We start from the raw sequence: 15,350 nt of genomic DNA, 5'->3' as shown, positions 1-15,350 counted from the left end.
CTCCTCCTCCTCCTTCTCCTCTCCTCCTCTCCTTCCTCCCCCTCCTCCTGCTCTTGCTGCTGCTCCTGCCCTCCCGGCTGCGCTCGCCGTCCCGCCCGGCCGCCCCGCGCGGCTCCTTCCCTCTATGGATGGGAAGGCAGCACCCAACGGCGTGGCCACCATCGAGGACAGGATCCTGCGCATCACCGGCTACTATGGATATTACCCGGGATACTCCAGCCAGAAAAGTAAGGCTCCCTGCTGTCTCTCCCGGCCCTTCAGGGGGTGTGTGTGTGTCGGCAGAGCCCTGAGGGTGCCCGTGCCCCATCCCCCAAGTGCTGCCCCATCCCTGCCCGGGCACGGGGCGCGGGGTGCCCGCTGTGCCCCGAGGGGACGCGGCGGCTCTGCGGCTGGAGACGGGGGTGGCGGCGCTTGGCCGCGGAACTTCGCGGCTCGGAGCCTCTCAGGGCAGGCGTTTTGGGGTTTATTTTTCATTTCCACCCCTCCCACTCCCATCCCCGCCGGGGTGGGGGGGTTCGCTCGCCGCCTGCCCCGCGCCCGCCGCACCGGGAAAGTTTCAGTCCCGGTGGGTCTCCCCGAGCGGGCGCGTCAGCTCCTGAATTATTCATCTTTCTCTCGAAACTAATGAGATTTTTCCAGAAAAGTGGGGAGCTACCGACGATGGGGGGGATCCTTCGTGCCGCTTTAATACCAGACACTTGCGGTTTAGGGGGTTGGTGTTGGTTTGGGATATTTTTTCTTTTTATTTGTGTTTCTATTTATTTATTTCCCTTTAACAAAGAAGCAGAAATTAAAGCAGGTTGTCCTTGCAGAAATTCCGTTTTTTTTTTTTTTGCTTTTGAAGTTTTTAATTAGGAGCAGCGGGTTTCTAGCAGCGGGGAGAGCCTTAGTGGGTTTCTCTGGAATTCTGGCGGTCCCAGCACTCTGTTTGACTGGGAAAGTTTGGCTAATGAAAGAAATGATTCATTTTTACCACCAAGGAAATGTGTGCAATCAGGTTTTATTGTATTAGTAGTTGCTTTGCAGTTGGCAAAGCTGTGACATGCCATAGCTTAACGAACAGAAGAGGAATTGAGGCCAAGTGAGGGGCAAAACAAAGGAAAGGCCAAGAAGCCCTCTTGGGTGAGGTGAGCACTAAGGAGCAGACTTCCTTCTGCATATTCTCCTTGGAATATTCTGCTTTCCAGAACAGCCAGTGCAGTACTCTCCAGCTCCAATGCAATAATAAACCAAAATACAATTCATAAACTGCTAATATCAGAAAAACACATCTGTAGGCTTTTTATGATGGAGGAAAGCCATGCATTGAAGCCACTTAATAAGTAAAAACTCCTCTGTGTAATAGTAGCTGAAAAATCCAAGTCAAGCCCAGTGGTTTTATCCAGCTGTTATTTGTGGCACACTAACAGCATGACAGGTGTTGTGAGCATTTACTTGGTGAGGCCAGTTGGTTTTTCTGTAGCCAGAGGAGTTGGGAAGAAGCTCTGAACAGTCTGAAGGTGTGGCTGTATGTCAGTCCAGGGACTAGTTAAGTCTGAGCCAGGTGAGACCTGTGTCCCAAATTCTGCAGTGACTCCAGAGTATCCCTGCAGTGTGATGTACCAGAGAAGGGTGAAGATTCTGGCTTAATAGTTTGTTGCAATAGTTTGCTTCCATGGCAGAATGCAATTTTTCAGTCTGCAGCAACACTCCCACGCTGTATCAAGTTATAGATCTGAATCCAGTGTTGTCAATCCAAGTGCTCTGTGTGGTGCAGTGGGAATGCCAGGAGAGCACTGCCTGGACAGAGAAAAGCTCTGTTAGTCCATGAGCAGGTTCTGCAGATGCTACAAACTGCATCTGCTTAAAATTAGAAAAAGCATGCCAGGAGAGGCCAAGGCTTTCAAAAGTGCTGACTCTTGGGATTTTGGGGCAAGTCTCCTGGCCTTTTGTGCCTTTCTGGCTGGGTGCTGAGGCAAAACAAAAGTGATCAGTATCCCAGGTTTTGCTGTTTGAAGAAAATAAGCCAAATTTGTGGTTGTCATGTTTAAAGAGGAAAACTGCAAGTGTGTAACCCAGAGGTATTTCAGTACTTAAATGCCTTCCTTTGGGTAAATGAAAGACGTGAACCCTTTCAAAGCTGTGAACGCTTTTTAAAGCAGTCCCGTAAGTTTTAGAACCATCATCATAATTTTTGGAGTGCTTGCAGTTGGCAGATGACTGTGTTGTCCTCATGGTTGTGTGGTTTGAGTTTATAAAGTACTTTAATGCTTCTGCAAAGATATTCTGGCCTTACCTGAGGTAAAGCCAGACATCCTTCAGGGATCATGAACATACATCCTCTTGGCACTCAGCGAGAGTCACTCTTGGAGGTCCTGGCTTGGAGTTCTTAGCCAAAGTGTTGCCTTCGAGTGGTGCTGCTTCAAAGTTCTGTTGCCTGACAGTTCCTGTCAAGGCTAATTGTTCACACAGATGCAGCACTGTAAACATGCAAGGTGAGGAGTTTGTGCCCCTAATTATTAATGGATTTGATATCTCCGTTTATTTCAGTGAGGGTACGATTTTTGTCACCGTTATCCAAACTCAGGTTTAGTGCAGGTGGACAATGCTGGTGGCACACAGTGTGCTCAGAATTCCAGGTTGGTTGTGCCCATACCCTCCCTAGTTCCAGAAGAGCCCTTTTCCTGTCATATGCCCAAGCCTGTGCCACATGCAGTCATCTGCTTGCGCTGTCGCCTTGCTCCTGCCTGGCTCTGCAGGGTGCCTGAAGATGAGCTGTTGTCCCCAGGATGGCTTTGTGCTCTCTGCTTCTGAGCAGAGAGCTGGCCAGGCACCAGATGGGGACATGATTTGGGTGGTGACAGCCTGCTGAGGGTCACCACCTTCCTTGAGGCTCCTCTTTGTCCCCAGCCTGCAGTGCCCAGCTAGTGACAGAAAGATTCATTGAGGGAAGTTGAAGGCAGCAGTGGGTGGCTGCTGTTCTGCTCACTCTTGGGGGTACCTGGAAGATGACGAGGAAAGCTGAAGGCTTTGTGAAATGTGTTGGTGATTTGCATCCTTCCTTCAGTGGATTGGTTTGTATTCCATGGTCTAACTGGAGATCGTGCCACGGTGTCTGTGTGTGGAGGCTGAGCACTGCTCACAAACAGCCATGAAATCTAATGTTAAAGCACTGTGGTGTTCAAGAGCTGTTATCACAAAGAACTGCAATATCTCCTAGTGACTTGTGCCTCATTGTCTATATTTGAGTGCATTAACCTACTTCAGACTTGGGGTGTGCATGTGATGATTCTTTTATTAATTTTAAGTCAGGCACTTTTATAGTTTTATTTGTCCTTAAAAAGGTTGCTAGAGAAGGAAAATATCTATTTTATTTCTCTGTAAATCATCTGAATAAGCAGCAAATGTATTTTGGTCTGGTATTTACATCCATGTCTATTGCAAAAATCCTACATGCTGCCTAAAAAGAACAAGATAGGACTTTTTCCCCCCCTCACTTGGTGCTGAGATGGAATGGACTCTTCCTGATCCCAGTCACCTTGTACCTTTGGATGCATGGCTTGATCCCTCACTTCTTGCATTTTAAATGTACAGAGTATATATGACGTGTCTGGCTTCTGTGGGAAGGCAGGGGGGCTGTGTCTCTCTTCCAGCCAATTTCTTCAGAATTCATAATTTCCAGGGCATGGTGCTGTTGTAGATCAGATGCTCCATCCTCTGACCTGGGGCTGCAGATGAAGCTCCCCTTGGCTTCATGTTTCCATGTGTGCATTTTCATTTGGTCTGATGCAACTTTTTCATCTACATGAACAGTGGGAGACTCTGTTCCCTCTCCTGACCTTTACTGTACCTTCTCATTCTTCTCTGATTTTTCTGCTGGCAATACAATCATGTTTAATATCTCCAGGGTCAAGAGTATGTATGGGGTTTGTTCTTTGTGGGTTTTGATTTTTGTTTTTTTCTTCCTTTTTTCTTCCTCACTCTTTCCAACTGCCACCCCATCTGCCTTTCATCTCAGTACTGAAACCTTTTTTAATTTCACACTACAAAGTTCCTCTCCTTCAAGTCTGTCCTAACACGTCTTCTGTGCCTTTCACTGAATTAAAACTGCTCCAATCAAAGTTCCTCATCTCTGATCTCCATCAGCTTCACCAAGACAAGTTCTGCCTGTGCATTGTCTTTCTGATGGAGCCCTTCCCACTATCCACTAAGCCTTAGTCTTGCAGGATGCTGTTGGCATCACAGATCTGCATTTCTCTAATGCTGTTTTCTCAGGCCTGGACAAGCACAGCACAACTTTACTGAAAATGCAGTGGTTCCTCACATGGGCCATCACCTTCTCCTTTTCATCCTGCTTGGAGAGCTTCTCTTAATGAGCACTTGGTGGCTGGAGTGTTTGATTCCCACCCCTGCAGGTTATGAACACCCATCTCCATGAGGCACATGCTAGACTTTTAAACGAGTTCTTTTGGACAGTATCCCATGCTGATTCAATCTCCCCTTTTCCTCTGCTTCAGGCCTGACCTGAAACCATGGAGTTGTGTAAGCTCCTGGAAGCAGAAGGTGCTGTCACGTGTCTGTGCAGCGGCAGGACTGTGACAGTGGGACACTGGGTGACCACTCCTCTGGTGGTGTCTGCCAGGGAGCTGGGGAGCCCTTATGGCATCGTGTGACCTTAGCAGTGCTTGGGGAAATGCTGGACCTGTCCTTGCCATGAGCACAGTGGCTGTCAGGAGCAAGCTATGTGTTTTCTTACTGCCCTGCAGAACAGCTCTAGCAAAGGTCTGTGGTTTAATTTGGCCACGTTCAGCCTCAAGTCAGCTATCTGAACTTAAGCACCTGCTTAAGTCTGAACTTGCTCTAAGCCACTGGGCTTTGACAAGGCATTCAAAGTCAAGTCCATGCTTAATTGCTTTGCCTTAATAAGCCTGGGATTAAGGCATGCTGAGGCAGCATCAGGGGCTTTACAATTCGGCTCTTGTTCTCTGTGCGGAGGAAAAGGCTGTGGAGGGAAAAGCTACCCCTGAAACACTGGAGAGGATTTTCTCCTGGTTATCACAGCAGCTGTGCCAGCAGCTCTGCTGCAGTACAAATCACATGGCAAACCCAGATCATCTCTGTGCTTACTGAACACCCTGCCCTCCTGGTGGCTTGTCACTTCCAGCAAGAGGAACAAAGTCTCCGTCTGTTTACTGGAGGCACCCAGCTGCTTCTCCAGCAGTTCCCAGAGCCCTCGGTTTCTCCATGCAGAGCAGGCACAATGGGAGGCTGAGAAAGGGGCACTCGAGGAAAGATGCTTTGAAATTTGTGGTGGATGAGGCTGGTTTCATTGAGCTGTGTTTCAGGGGTCTGGGAGGGAGGAAGCGGTGTCTGAATCTCTGTGTGAGTTGAAGTCTCAGGGCTGTGTTGGCTTTACCAGTTGTGGCAGCTGTCCCTGTGCCACCTGGTAGCATTTGGGCTGTGGGGACTCCAGATGCAGGGCTAGCCTGCAATGAGCTTTATTTCAAAGCCTTTCCTTTCCCCCCGGATGGGAATTTTCCATAGGAGAGCTATTCCCTAGGAGGGTGTGCTGCAGTGGGGGCTGGATTGCAAACTGCCAGTTTAAACAACTTTCCCCCCAGCCCAGCTCTGGGGAACAAGTGGATGTCATGGCACAGGATGCAGTCCTCTTGCAGTTGCTTTTTCTCACAGACTTGTCTCTCTGTTTGGGTGAAAAAAAAAAAAAGTATGGCTGTGTATCAGCACTGGTAGCAGTAACTTATGAAGTAATTTCTTTCAGCAAAACAGATTTTATAAATACTCCTTTGCTGACTAATATTGGCAAGACCAAGTTTGTTTTCTTTAATGGAATTGGACCAGGCTTTGTGTGGATTTCTGTTTGTGCTGGAAGGGACAGCTTGGCAGCCTTGCACTGGTAACTGGCATATGTGACCTTCCCCTCACCTGGGGACACCAGTTGTTGTGGAAGTTGAGGGATCTCATCAGCTGGGAAGAGAGGAAACTGCTTCAGTCCTTGGCCTTCCCTCAGGGGCTGATTCATCCCCTTGGGGTCAAATCCCTGGGGAGCTCAGCTGTGAAACTGTGGTACTGGACATGGGTACAGTTCTGGACATCTGTGGGCAGGAGGGATGAATCCAAATTGGGAAGGACACCATGGTGAGCAGGGCAGTGAAGAGCATATCCTTGCAGGAGGAGGCTGATAGAGCTGGGCCTGCCTAGGGATGGGAACAGGGCTGCTGCTCCAAACACGTCTTGGGAGGATGAACAAGGAAACGTAGGAAAGAAGAGTTATTTAAACTGAAATGGCATGTTGGCACACAGGCAAATGGATAGGAACAGGCCATGAATAAATTAAGGCTGGAAATTAGCAGAAGGCTGAAATTAATGGCCAAAAATGTCGCGCGGTCTTACGTATTTAAATAAGAATTATTTCCCAAGCTTTAAAGATGCTTCATAAAGACGTCTGCCAAGATTTTGAGAAAAATTACTCCTATTTGGCAGGGAAAATTGAGACAGTAAGATGGGGGGAGTGATGCTAATCTGCCAGAGGTTGTTCAGAACAAGCCGTAAGTTTGATGGAGTGATCTCTGCCTCCACTGGTGACTGCACAGCAGGTCTGGAGCTGCAACTGGCCTCGTGCTAAGGCTGGTAGAGGTGCTCTTGATAACTTGGTAGCTTTCTACATGTGCTCTCTTCCTGCTTTTGAGTTCCTCTGCCCTTCTGTGCTCATTCTCGGCTCACCAATGGTGTTCCCAGGGCTCAGTCTTGGGCCCAGTCCTGTTTAGTAGCTTTATTGATGATCTGGTTGAGGGGATTGAGTGTCCCTTCAATAAGTTCGTGGATGACACCAAGTTGTGTGTGGAGTGTTGATCTGCTGGGGGACAGGAGGGCTCTGCAGAGGGATCTGGACAGGCTGGATCGATGGGTTGAGGACAATTGTATGAGTTTCAACAAGACCGATTGCCAGGTCCTGCACTTCGACCACAATAACCCCATGCAGTGCTACAGGCTGGCACAGAGTGGCTGGAAAGCTGGAAAAGGAACTGGGGGTGCTGGTGACAGTGGCTGGACATGAGCCAGAGTGTGCCCAGGTGGGCAAGAAGTCAATGGCATCTGGACTGTGTCAGCAATGGTGTGGCCAGCAGGACTGGAGCAGTGATTGTCCTCTGTGCTTGGCGCTGGTGAGGCCACACCTCGATTGCTGTGTCCAGTTCTGGACCTCTCACAACAAGAAGGACATTGTGTCCAGGGAAGGGAATGGAGCTGGGGAGGCCCTGGAGAGCAGGTCTAATGAGGAGCAGCTGAGGGAGCTGGGGGGGCTCAGCCTGGAGAAAAGGAGGCTCAGGGGGGACCGTCTCACTCTCCACAACTCCCTGACCGGAGGGTGCAGCTCCCAGGGAACAAGGGATAGGAGAGAGGAAATGGCCTGAAGCTACACCAGAGGAGGTTCAGGTTGGACATCAGGAGGAATTTCTTCATGGAAAGGGTTGTTAAGCAGTGGGATGGGCTGCCCACGGAGTTGAAGTCCCGTGTTCAAGAAACAACAGGACGTGGCACTCAGTGCTCTGGTCTGGTTGACAAGGTGGTGATTGGTCAGAGGTTGGACTCGGTGATCTCAGAGGTCTTTTACCACCTCAACGATTCTGTGATTGTCACAGAAAGTCTTCCTGGCTGCCTGGCCCTCTGGCTGATGGATGGGATGGTGGCACAGCTCCCGACCCCCTCCTGTCCCACCTCGCCCTCACCCATTCACCCGAGGTGGCATCAACCTCGCTCATCATGGCTGCATGGAGCTGCACTTCCTTCTTTTCTTGTTTTGCCTAAAAATGTGGCTGCTGCACACAGCCCTTGAGGAAATGACCTGGACATGCCGTGAGCTCCTCCATGCTCTTCTGGAGTGCACCGAAGGGATACCCCTCATTTTCACTGTCCTTCCAGCACTCTCTCCTTGACATTGCCTTCCCCATTTACTCAGGCAGGCAGCTGTGTATTTATCCTGGTTGAATATGGTAAAATGATATTCCAAAGTGACAGATGGTTCTGGCAGACTTTTATCCCTCCAGTGCTTGCATTCCTGTTTTTTAATAGTGGTTTTAAAGGTTTGCAATTATTTCTTCTGCACATTTGGAAATTGATGGGCTTTTGCTCAAATGCCTGCATGGGAATTCACCCATGAAAGTGAACTTACTGTTTGTGGAAGGATTGGTGGCCGGGATTTTTTCACATAAACCTGCTGCTGGATGATCACAGCAATGAATAATGAAAATGCCTGCAAAAAAAAGTCAGTGTCTCTTTGAGGCAAATGTGCAAATAGGGTGGGGGGAACAAAAAGCGAAGTGCTTAACTGAGCGGTTAAATTATTCACCAAGTGCACCAGCTCTACTTAGAGTGAGACTGAAAATCGTTTTTTCTTGTGGTGAGGTGAAGTGAGACTCCCTAGTGGCCAGTGGTTTGGGCTGGCCCTGTGCAGAGTGGCAGATTTCACTGCAGGGAGGTGGAAGCTGTAAGGTTATGCTGAGCTAATGCCCAGGGTATGGCTTTCACAGAGCTGTAAGTGAGAGCAGCCCGGGCACTTCGAGTGCCAGCAGTGAATTTATTCCAAGGCATGCAGGATGTGCTCAAGTGACAGGCTTTTGGTGTGTCTGCCGCACAGAGACCTTCCTGTTAGTACTTTAAAAACATATTGCTTTTGCTAAAATGGACTTGCCCTTTCCTGCATTCAGCTGGGCTGGATCAGGAGTAGCAGAGTGAGAGAGTGAGAAAGGTGTCTCTGCTGTCCTTTTTGTGGAGGCAACGAAGAAGAAGATGATTTGCTCCTGTTCTGGGACAAAGGAGGAGGTTTCAGGTCCAAGGTGGAATATGATGTTTCCTGCTGTTCCTGGCAATCTGAAATCTGTTCCTTGTCTCAAAGCTGTCCAGTCTGTTTTGACTGATACAAGAAGAGCTCCCATGCCTGTTTTGATTCTTGATTAAGTTTCCAACTGCATTTTGGGGGGAGAGGGAGGGAGAGGCAAGCACCAGCACAACAGCTCATGGGTCAGTAAAACTCCACTGAAAAAGGTCTCCCAGATCCACTTTTAGACCAGTTTTAGTCCTGATAGTGAACTCTCCATCCTGAGTGAGAAAGACATTGTAGCTTGAGGCCAACCTGGTGACTCTTCCAGTTTTATTCCTTCCTGCTTGTGTTGTGGCTGGGAAGTGGCTGCTTATGGCACTGAACTGCTTGAGCAATTTCCTGCTGAAGCAATATCCAGTACAGCTCCCTCTCTTCCTGCAGAGGCTTACTCTTCTGAGGGACTTCTAGGGCTAACACACCTCTGTTGTTAATGGGGTAGCTGGAGACTTCACTAAAAAAGTATTTTCCTGCTGGGAACTGATTTTGAATAGGATTTGTGGGAACACAACAAATTCCAGCTGATGGGCATCATACACCTGAATGTCTGAGGACAGCACAGGAATCATCTGTGCCTGTGTAAGATAAGCATGAAACAGGGCTGGAACACATGTTCTCTGTCAGGGTGAGAAAAGTGATCCCATTAGTCCTCGTGGTGTGATTTATATTCTGCATCTTGAAGTGAGACAGCAGAGTTGTTATAGAGCACTCGACAAGTGCAGTCATTGCAACCCTTTTCTTTTGCATATCTGAATCCTGGAACTTTTAAATCCTTCCTTATACAAAGCTTGGCATGTGGAGTGTGCAGCCCTGGAATTGTGTGGGTGCAGATTGGGGTTTTTCTCTGCAGTGCCAGAAATAACCTGTTGTGTGATACGTTACAGGGGCTAGGATTTGTAGCAGCTTGCGTGCAAGTGGGATGCTTCAAAGTGTTTCGCCAGAGGAAATTCTTCAATGCTGACAGCATGGATAGCAGGAAGGTGAACTCTCCGTGGTGCTTCTGCACCATGGTTTGGACTTCTACCTCAGGAGGGTTGGTTCTACATGTGAGAAAGCTTTTACTCAATGCTCAGTACTCAGTGAGGCAGCTAACACAAAGACCAGGTGGAAAATGATTGAACTTAGCATTTACCATTTATTTGATAAAGTTTCCCAGTTTCCTATCAGTTTTTTCTTCTTTGCAGGGTGGGATGGGATGGGAAAAAATAGAGTGAGGAACTAGAAAATTAAATACTTCAAGAACATTTCTGCTAAGGAAAAAGAATCGAGGTCTGAAATGTAACTAAAGAAGTGCCACGTTTCACATGCATTGGAAAACAAGCCTTGGAGGAAGGAACAAAAGGCATTTTTCAGCTGAAAGACTGAGCTGAGCTGTTGGTGTGCCAAGCCATATGTGTCCTGTCGAGGTGATTCATCCATACAAGCCCTGCCTTCTGTCCCTCGTCTTGGGGGGGCCCTTTGGCAGTGGGCACGGGTTTGTCTGTGCTTGTGCTCCACAAAGCAGGGAGCACTGGGCTGATCTCAGTGTGCAGGGGAGTGCACAACTGTCCTCTGACCTCCTTATGGAGCTGTGTGTCCAGGAACACTCATTCCAAAGTCCGTCTGCGCTGGGATGCAGCCCTGACTGGTTGTTCAAAGAGTCAGGAGTTGTCCTTCACTCATAAATGCTCTGTGGCAGGGGAAAGTGGTGAGGAGGCTGCTTAGCTGGGTTTTCCAAGGCATCCTGTTTGTTTCAGTGCTGGAAAGGAGGTTAATTAGATCAAATTAGGCCAACTCTATTTCTAGCTGGGGTCTGTGCAGTGTTTTTGTGCACTTCTACTTTGGAGTAAATTCAGAGCGACTGTTTTGAGCATCCTGGTGGAGACAGGCGACCCCAGCTGTGAGTTTTGAGAAGGCAGCCAGAAGAAAAGGTGTCTGCAAGTGGCCAGAATCCAGAGAACTTCCGTAAACTTAGGTATTCACAGTGTGCACAGGTACAGCAGTGACTCCCCTGAGAGCCAAAGACTCTTGGGCAGACCTGGAAATACCACTGGAGAGCGTGTGTGAAGCTGCAGTGCTCTCAGAGTTTGTGTGCCTGACTTTTAGAGGCACTGCCTCGAAAATGTGCACCTTAATTATTATTGGTATAAAATATTTATGCAGTTTAGTGAAGTTTCGTAGCACTTTGTGGAGATAAGAGATTCATTATAGTTTATTGCTTTTAGAAAACAAAGAAGCAAAAGGGTGGTGCAGCTCCCAGATCTGCCCTGTTTAGGGGAATGGAGGGTAGCAGAAACCTGTCACTGTTTTTTTGCACATTATTAACAGATGTTGGCTTTGGTCTCTTATTTTAGCTGGGATCGCAGATTTGCTGTAGGAACAGTTACTCAGTTGGCTGGGTTCAGATTTACTTCAGTTCCAAGGCTGCTCCCAGATGTGGGATGTTCCCAGCTGAGGGTGGTTTTGGTTTAGTTGCAGACCAAACTTAAGACCTTTTAAACATGATTTTCTGATGAACATGGCTTTGGAGAACAGTGTCAAAGTTCTGATCATTTTCAATGCCTTTTTTCTTCCTGTCCATGGTGAAGCAGTGTGTTACCGGGAAAATGATCACTTTAGGGCAGGAGAATCCTCTGGTGCTTTAATGACTGTTGCCCTTCACATCTTCCCTGTGGATGATGGATGGTGTGGGGCTGCCTAAAGCCAGTAATCTCATTCTGTTCATGATCCCTAAGTTTTGCTGTTTCCCTGCTTGGTACCATGGACAGAAACTGTAGTTTAGAGCAGCCTGAGTTGCTGCTTTATCCTTCTTGCACACAAAGACAAGATTCATAGGACTTCATTTGAGGGTTACAGCCATCTGCTGTCGTTTTCAGGTGTCTCTGAAAGCCAGCTGGAATTGCACAGTGCACTTTGAACTGACTGTGTAGGTATTGGGTCTTCTGCTGCATTTATGCTTTCCCTGTGTGTTCTGGTGACTTGAGCCACTCTCCTTGGTCCTGACTTTCCTTTTCATCCTGTCAACTTCCCTTCTCTCCCTGACTGTGGTGTTAGACTGGGCTGGTTGAAGGGATGATCTGAAAGGAAATAAATTTGGTGCCTTTGATGTGCAAAGCCTTTTTTTTCTTTATAGGTTATGAACAAAAGTTGTGTCTGTGTATTCCCAAACTGAAGAATACATGATTGCTGTTCCCAGCCTTCCTCTGAGAACAAGCTTTGACATCATTCATACTCTATAATTCATGGTATTTTTGTAGCAGTCTGTTAAGATCTGCAAGAAAGTGAAGGGGATGATTTAGAAAGGGAAGAACCATCCTGTGCCTTCTGGTAGGTCTGTGACCGAGCAGGTTCCTGCTCTTTGGAGTTGTTACTGGGTCTCTTTTATCATGGAATAATTTTTCTTTCTCTTTGGAGTTGTTACTGGGTCTCTTTTATCATGGAATAATTTTTCCTGCTCTTTAGAGTTGCTGCTGGGTCTCTCTTTTATCACAGAATCGTTCTTTTAAGGATATTATTTTCCTTAATGTAAGCACTTGCTCCTTGTCAAACACATCCTCGTGTGCTCCGTTAGGACTTTGCGCCTTGTTCCGGGGTGTTTTAAAAGCAGATTACAGAACGTCTTGTAACTCGTCAGCTGTTGATTTTTTTAACCTGGTTTCTTAAGGAAACAAGGCTTATGTGAACACCATCTCTCTCCCCCTCCTCCCTCCCCCTGTAACTTTTGAATCTATTGGCCAAATCCAAGTGAAAGTACCAGGAATTAGAGAGCATGAAAGGCGTGAAGCCGTGATGGACCTTATAAAAACACAGCTAGAAACAGGGGGCTCTTGGTTCTCCCGCAGTGGGAAAGCTGTAGGATTACCTCACTCCTGGAGATGAGATGTACTGCATACAAGTTTTGAGGTCTTCTCAAAGACACATCTAGTTAATATCCAGCTTCAGACAGGAGATGTGCAGGGAAGAGAATAATGGAGGTTCCTGGTGTGTTTCCATTCACCACTGATCTGTGCTTTGGGAAGCTCTTGGTGTTTGTCTGTTTTAGTAGCTTTTAATGGCTATTTCTTCCATGAGTTTGTAGGGATGTGACTTTGTCCATTTTGCTGTTGTAGGATTTCTTTTCTCTGTTGCTGCTGGCTCTTTGGATGTGGCTCTCCTGCTGAGGAGTGAGGGTAACTCCTATGAAATCTGGGAGGCAGGTTCTTCCCACTCGCCCATGGATGTGGAGAGAGGGGAGGAGAAAAAGAACAAAACGTTGGCCTGTTAAGTGTGAATAAACATCCTGTGGAGCTAACACATGTTTTATTTCGTAATTCCTTCCAGCAGGGAGATAAGATACTATCCTGGGAGGAGAGAAATTGGCTTTGTACTGTTTGGCTGTTTCCTCAGGCTGTGGTGGGATGCCAGGAGCCTCGCAGGGTGCACCTGCCTTTGTTTGGGACTTTGAGATGATCCAGTCAAAAAATGTAAAATGATTCCACAGGAAAGTTTCAGGTTTTGGTCTGAAATTCAATGAATAAAAGATTGCTTTGCAGAATCCCAGCTATTGGTAAAGGTCTGTAGAGCATCACAGGCGATGGTTGTGAACGCTTTGCAGTTTTAAAAAATGGAGAGAATGGAGTTCTTTTATTATGGCTACAGAAAACGTTATCAAATATTCATGATGACCATCTCCTCTTATTTGAAATAATAAATCCAAGGTTAAATTTTGTACTTGTAGAAATCTAGTGCCTGACTATTGGCCCCTTATTTCTTCGCTGGTGTAATGTAATGATAATATTTAATATTTTATCTACTTTGCAAGGATGTTATTAGGCTCACAAGTATGTCATGGTGTCCAGAGAAGGAAAAGTAAGCTTCTCCCTCTTTCTCCTGTGGGTTAGAGAGAGGCTTCTACAGACGTTTTGGAGTCCAGGGAAAGAAAACTTCGTGCTCAAGAGGGCTCATATAAGGCATAAAAGTTTGTCCATTGAGGAATTTAATGTTCAGTGTAACTACGAGGTTTAAAACAGGCAATAAAGAAGTGACACCAGTTCTGTTTATTTTAAAGGCTAAGTCCTTAGAAATTATTTTTGTCACTCATGCCATCCATCGCGTTGCCAGTTGTGACATTTGTGACCTGTGTTGCCAATTAGAATTTGACATTGTGGTGACTTCACTGAGCAAGGAAATATGCCCCAGGGGTTTATAAACAGGATTTAAAGCACCCATCCCATGATTGCATTTTATTATTCTGCTGTATGTGTTTTCATTATTTATTTATTTATTTATTTTCCCCCCCAAATGAATGCAAGTTTTTAATATCACCATGTGGTGACAACACGAAGCCTTTTTAGTCGCCGCTGCTGCGCAAAGTATTGTAAAGTCTCACATCCCTTTGAAGAACTGTTCTTAGCCACTGCTGCTATTTTTATTTTTGAGTTGCTCTCTGTAGACTATTTTTTATTTTGTCCTCACATGCCCTGAATTTTCTAAACATTTTCAAATCAGTTGAGGTCTTTCCCTATCCTGTGTTTTCCCCACTCATTAACTTTTACTGGACTGTGCCTTCGAAAATCTCGTTGAAAGTTTTCTTCCCTTGAACTCCAAGGAGTCTTCAGAGAAACATCTGCCAGAAGCACTGACCTACAAAATCTATTAGGCTCTTCCCACTGGTGTGAAGCTCATTTATGTAATGCTGCTGGATGGGGCGGCTCTGCTCTGGAGATGAAGTACAAAATTCCCTTTTGCTTTCATAAGCATAGGTGCAAAGAAGTGGCTGATACTGAGATGATGTTAACGTGTTAAAGGTTGGATGTTAACTGTGATCATATGTAACTTGTCAGTTGTAATGTGGCAGAGAAGGGTGTCAAAAACAGGGGAATTAATTGTCCAAGAGAGAAATGCTTCTTCCCTCCACTTCTGAGCAAAGCAATAACTTAATGTAAAATTAGTCAGATTGATTAATCTTATTATTAATACAGAAATATAAACAGCTAATGGGGGACATATCACTAGATGACTATGAATTTTCATGAATTATTTGGTGATCTTTTGAGTTTGGTGGTTTCAGATATAACTAGCAACTTACTCACACTCTGTATATTCTTTATAAATGTGCTGATAATGGGAAGTACCAAAGTACCAGAAGTTTATCTCTTTGCCCTCTGAAAGATCTTCCAGGGGTGGAGATGTGAAGGCATCTGCTCCATCAGAACATAAAAGTGGAAGCAGCAGGGGAAGTAAAATGTCATGAGGTGGATCAGAGGAAAAGGGCAACCAGCCCATGAATTTGAACTTGCGCTTGTTTGGTGTGGACTTGCAAGACAAGCAATGAAAGTTCTGAAATTTTCCTCTTCAATTTTGGGGATTTTGGCCATGGTGACATTTCGCTCAAACTTTGTCTCCACCGGATGATTGAAGTTAAAGCACAGCAGAGCCCATAATCTTCACTACATAAGGGTATGGAGTGGCTGACATTATATCCAGCAGCTTGGAGCTGTGTGAGCAAGGAGCTGCTCAG

General features: G+C 46.5%; 1 protein-coding gene across 2 annotated transcripts in view; it reads left to right on the top strand.

Annotated features, from left to right (window-relative positions):
- The window catches only part of SLC35F4 (solute carrier family 35 member F4), a 112,988-nt gene continuing 97,638 nt past the window's right edge, over window positions 1-15,350 (top strand). For both annotated transcript variants that reach the window (XM_032112597.1, XM_032112595.1), the window contains exon 1: window positions 1-227. In XM_032112597.1, coding sequence (XP_031968488.1) covers window positions 125-227 — 103 coding nt within the window. In that variant the 5' untranslated portion in view covers window positions 1-124. The remainder of the gene's footprint in view (window positions 228-15,350) is intronic.

This window comes from Corvus moneduloides, chromosome 6, assembly GCF_009650955.1.
Source record: "Corvus moneduloides isolate bCorMon1 chromosome 6, bCorMon1.pri, whole genome shotgun sequence".
NCBI classification, from domain to species: domain Eukaryota; kingdom Metazoa; phylum Chordata; class Aves; order Passeriformes; family Corvidae; genus Corvus; species Corvus moneduloides.
This window is presented reverse-complemented; position numbering and strand designations above follow the sequence as displayed.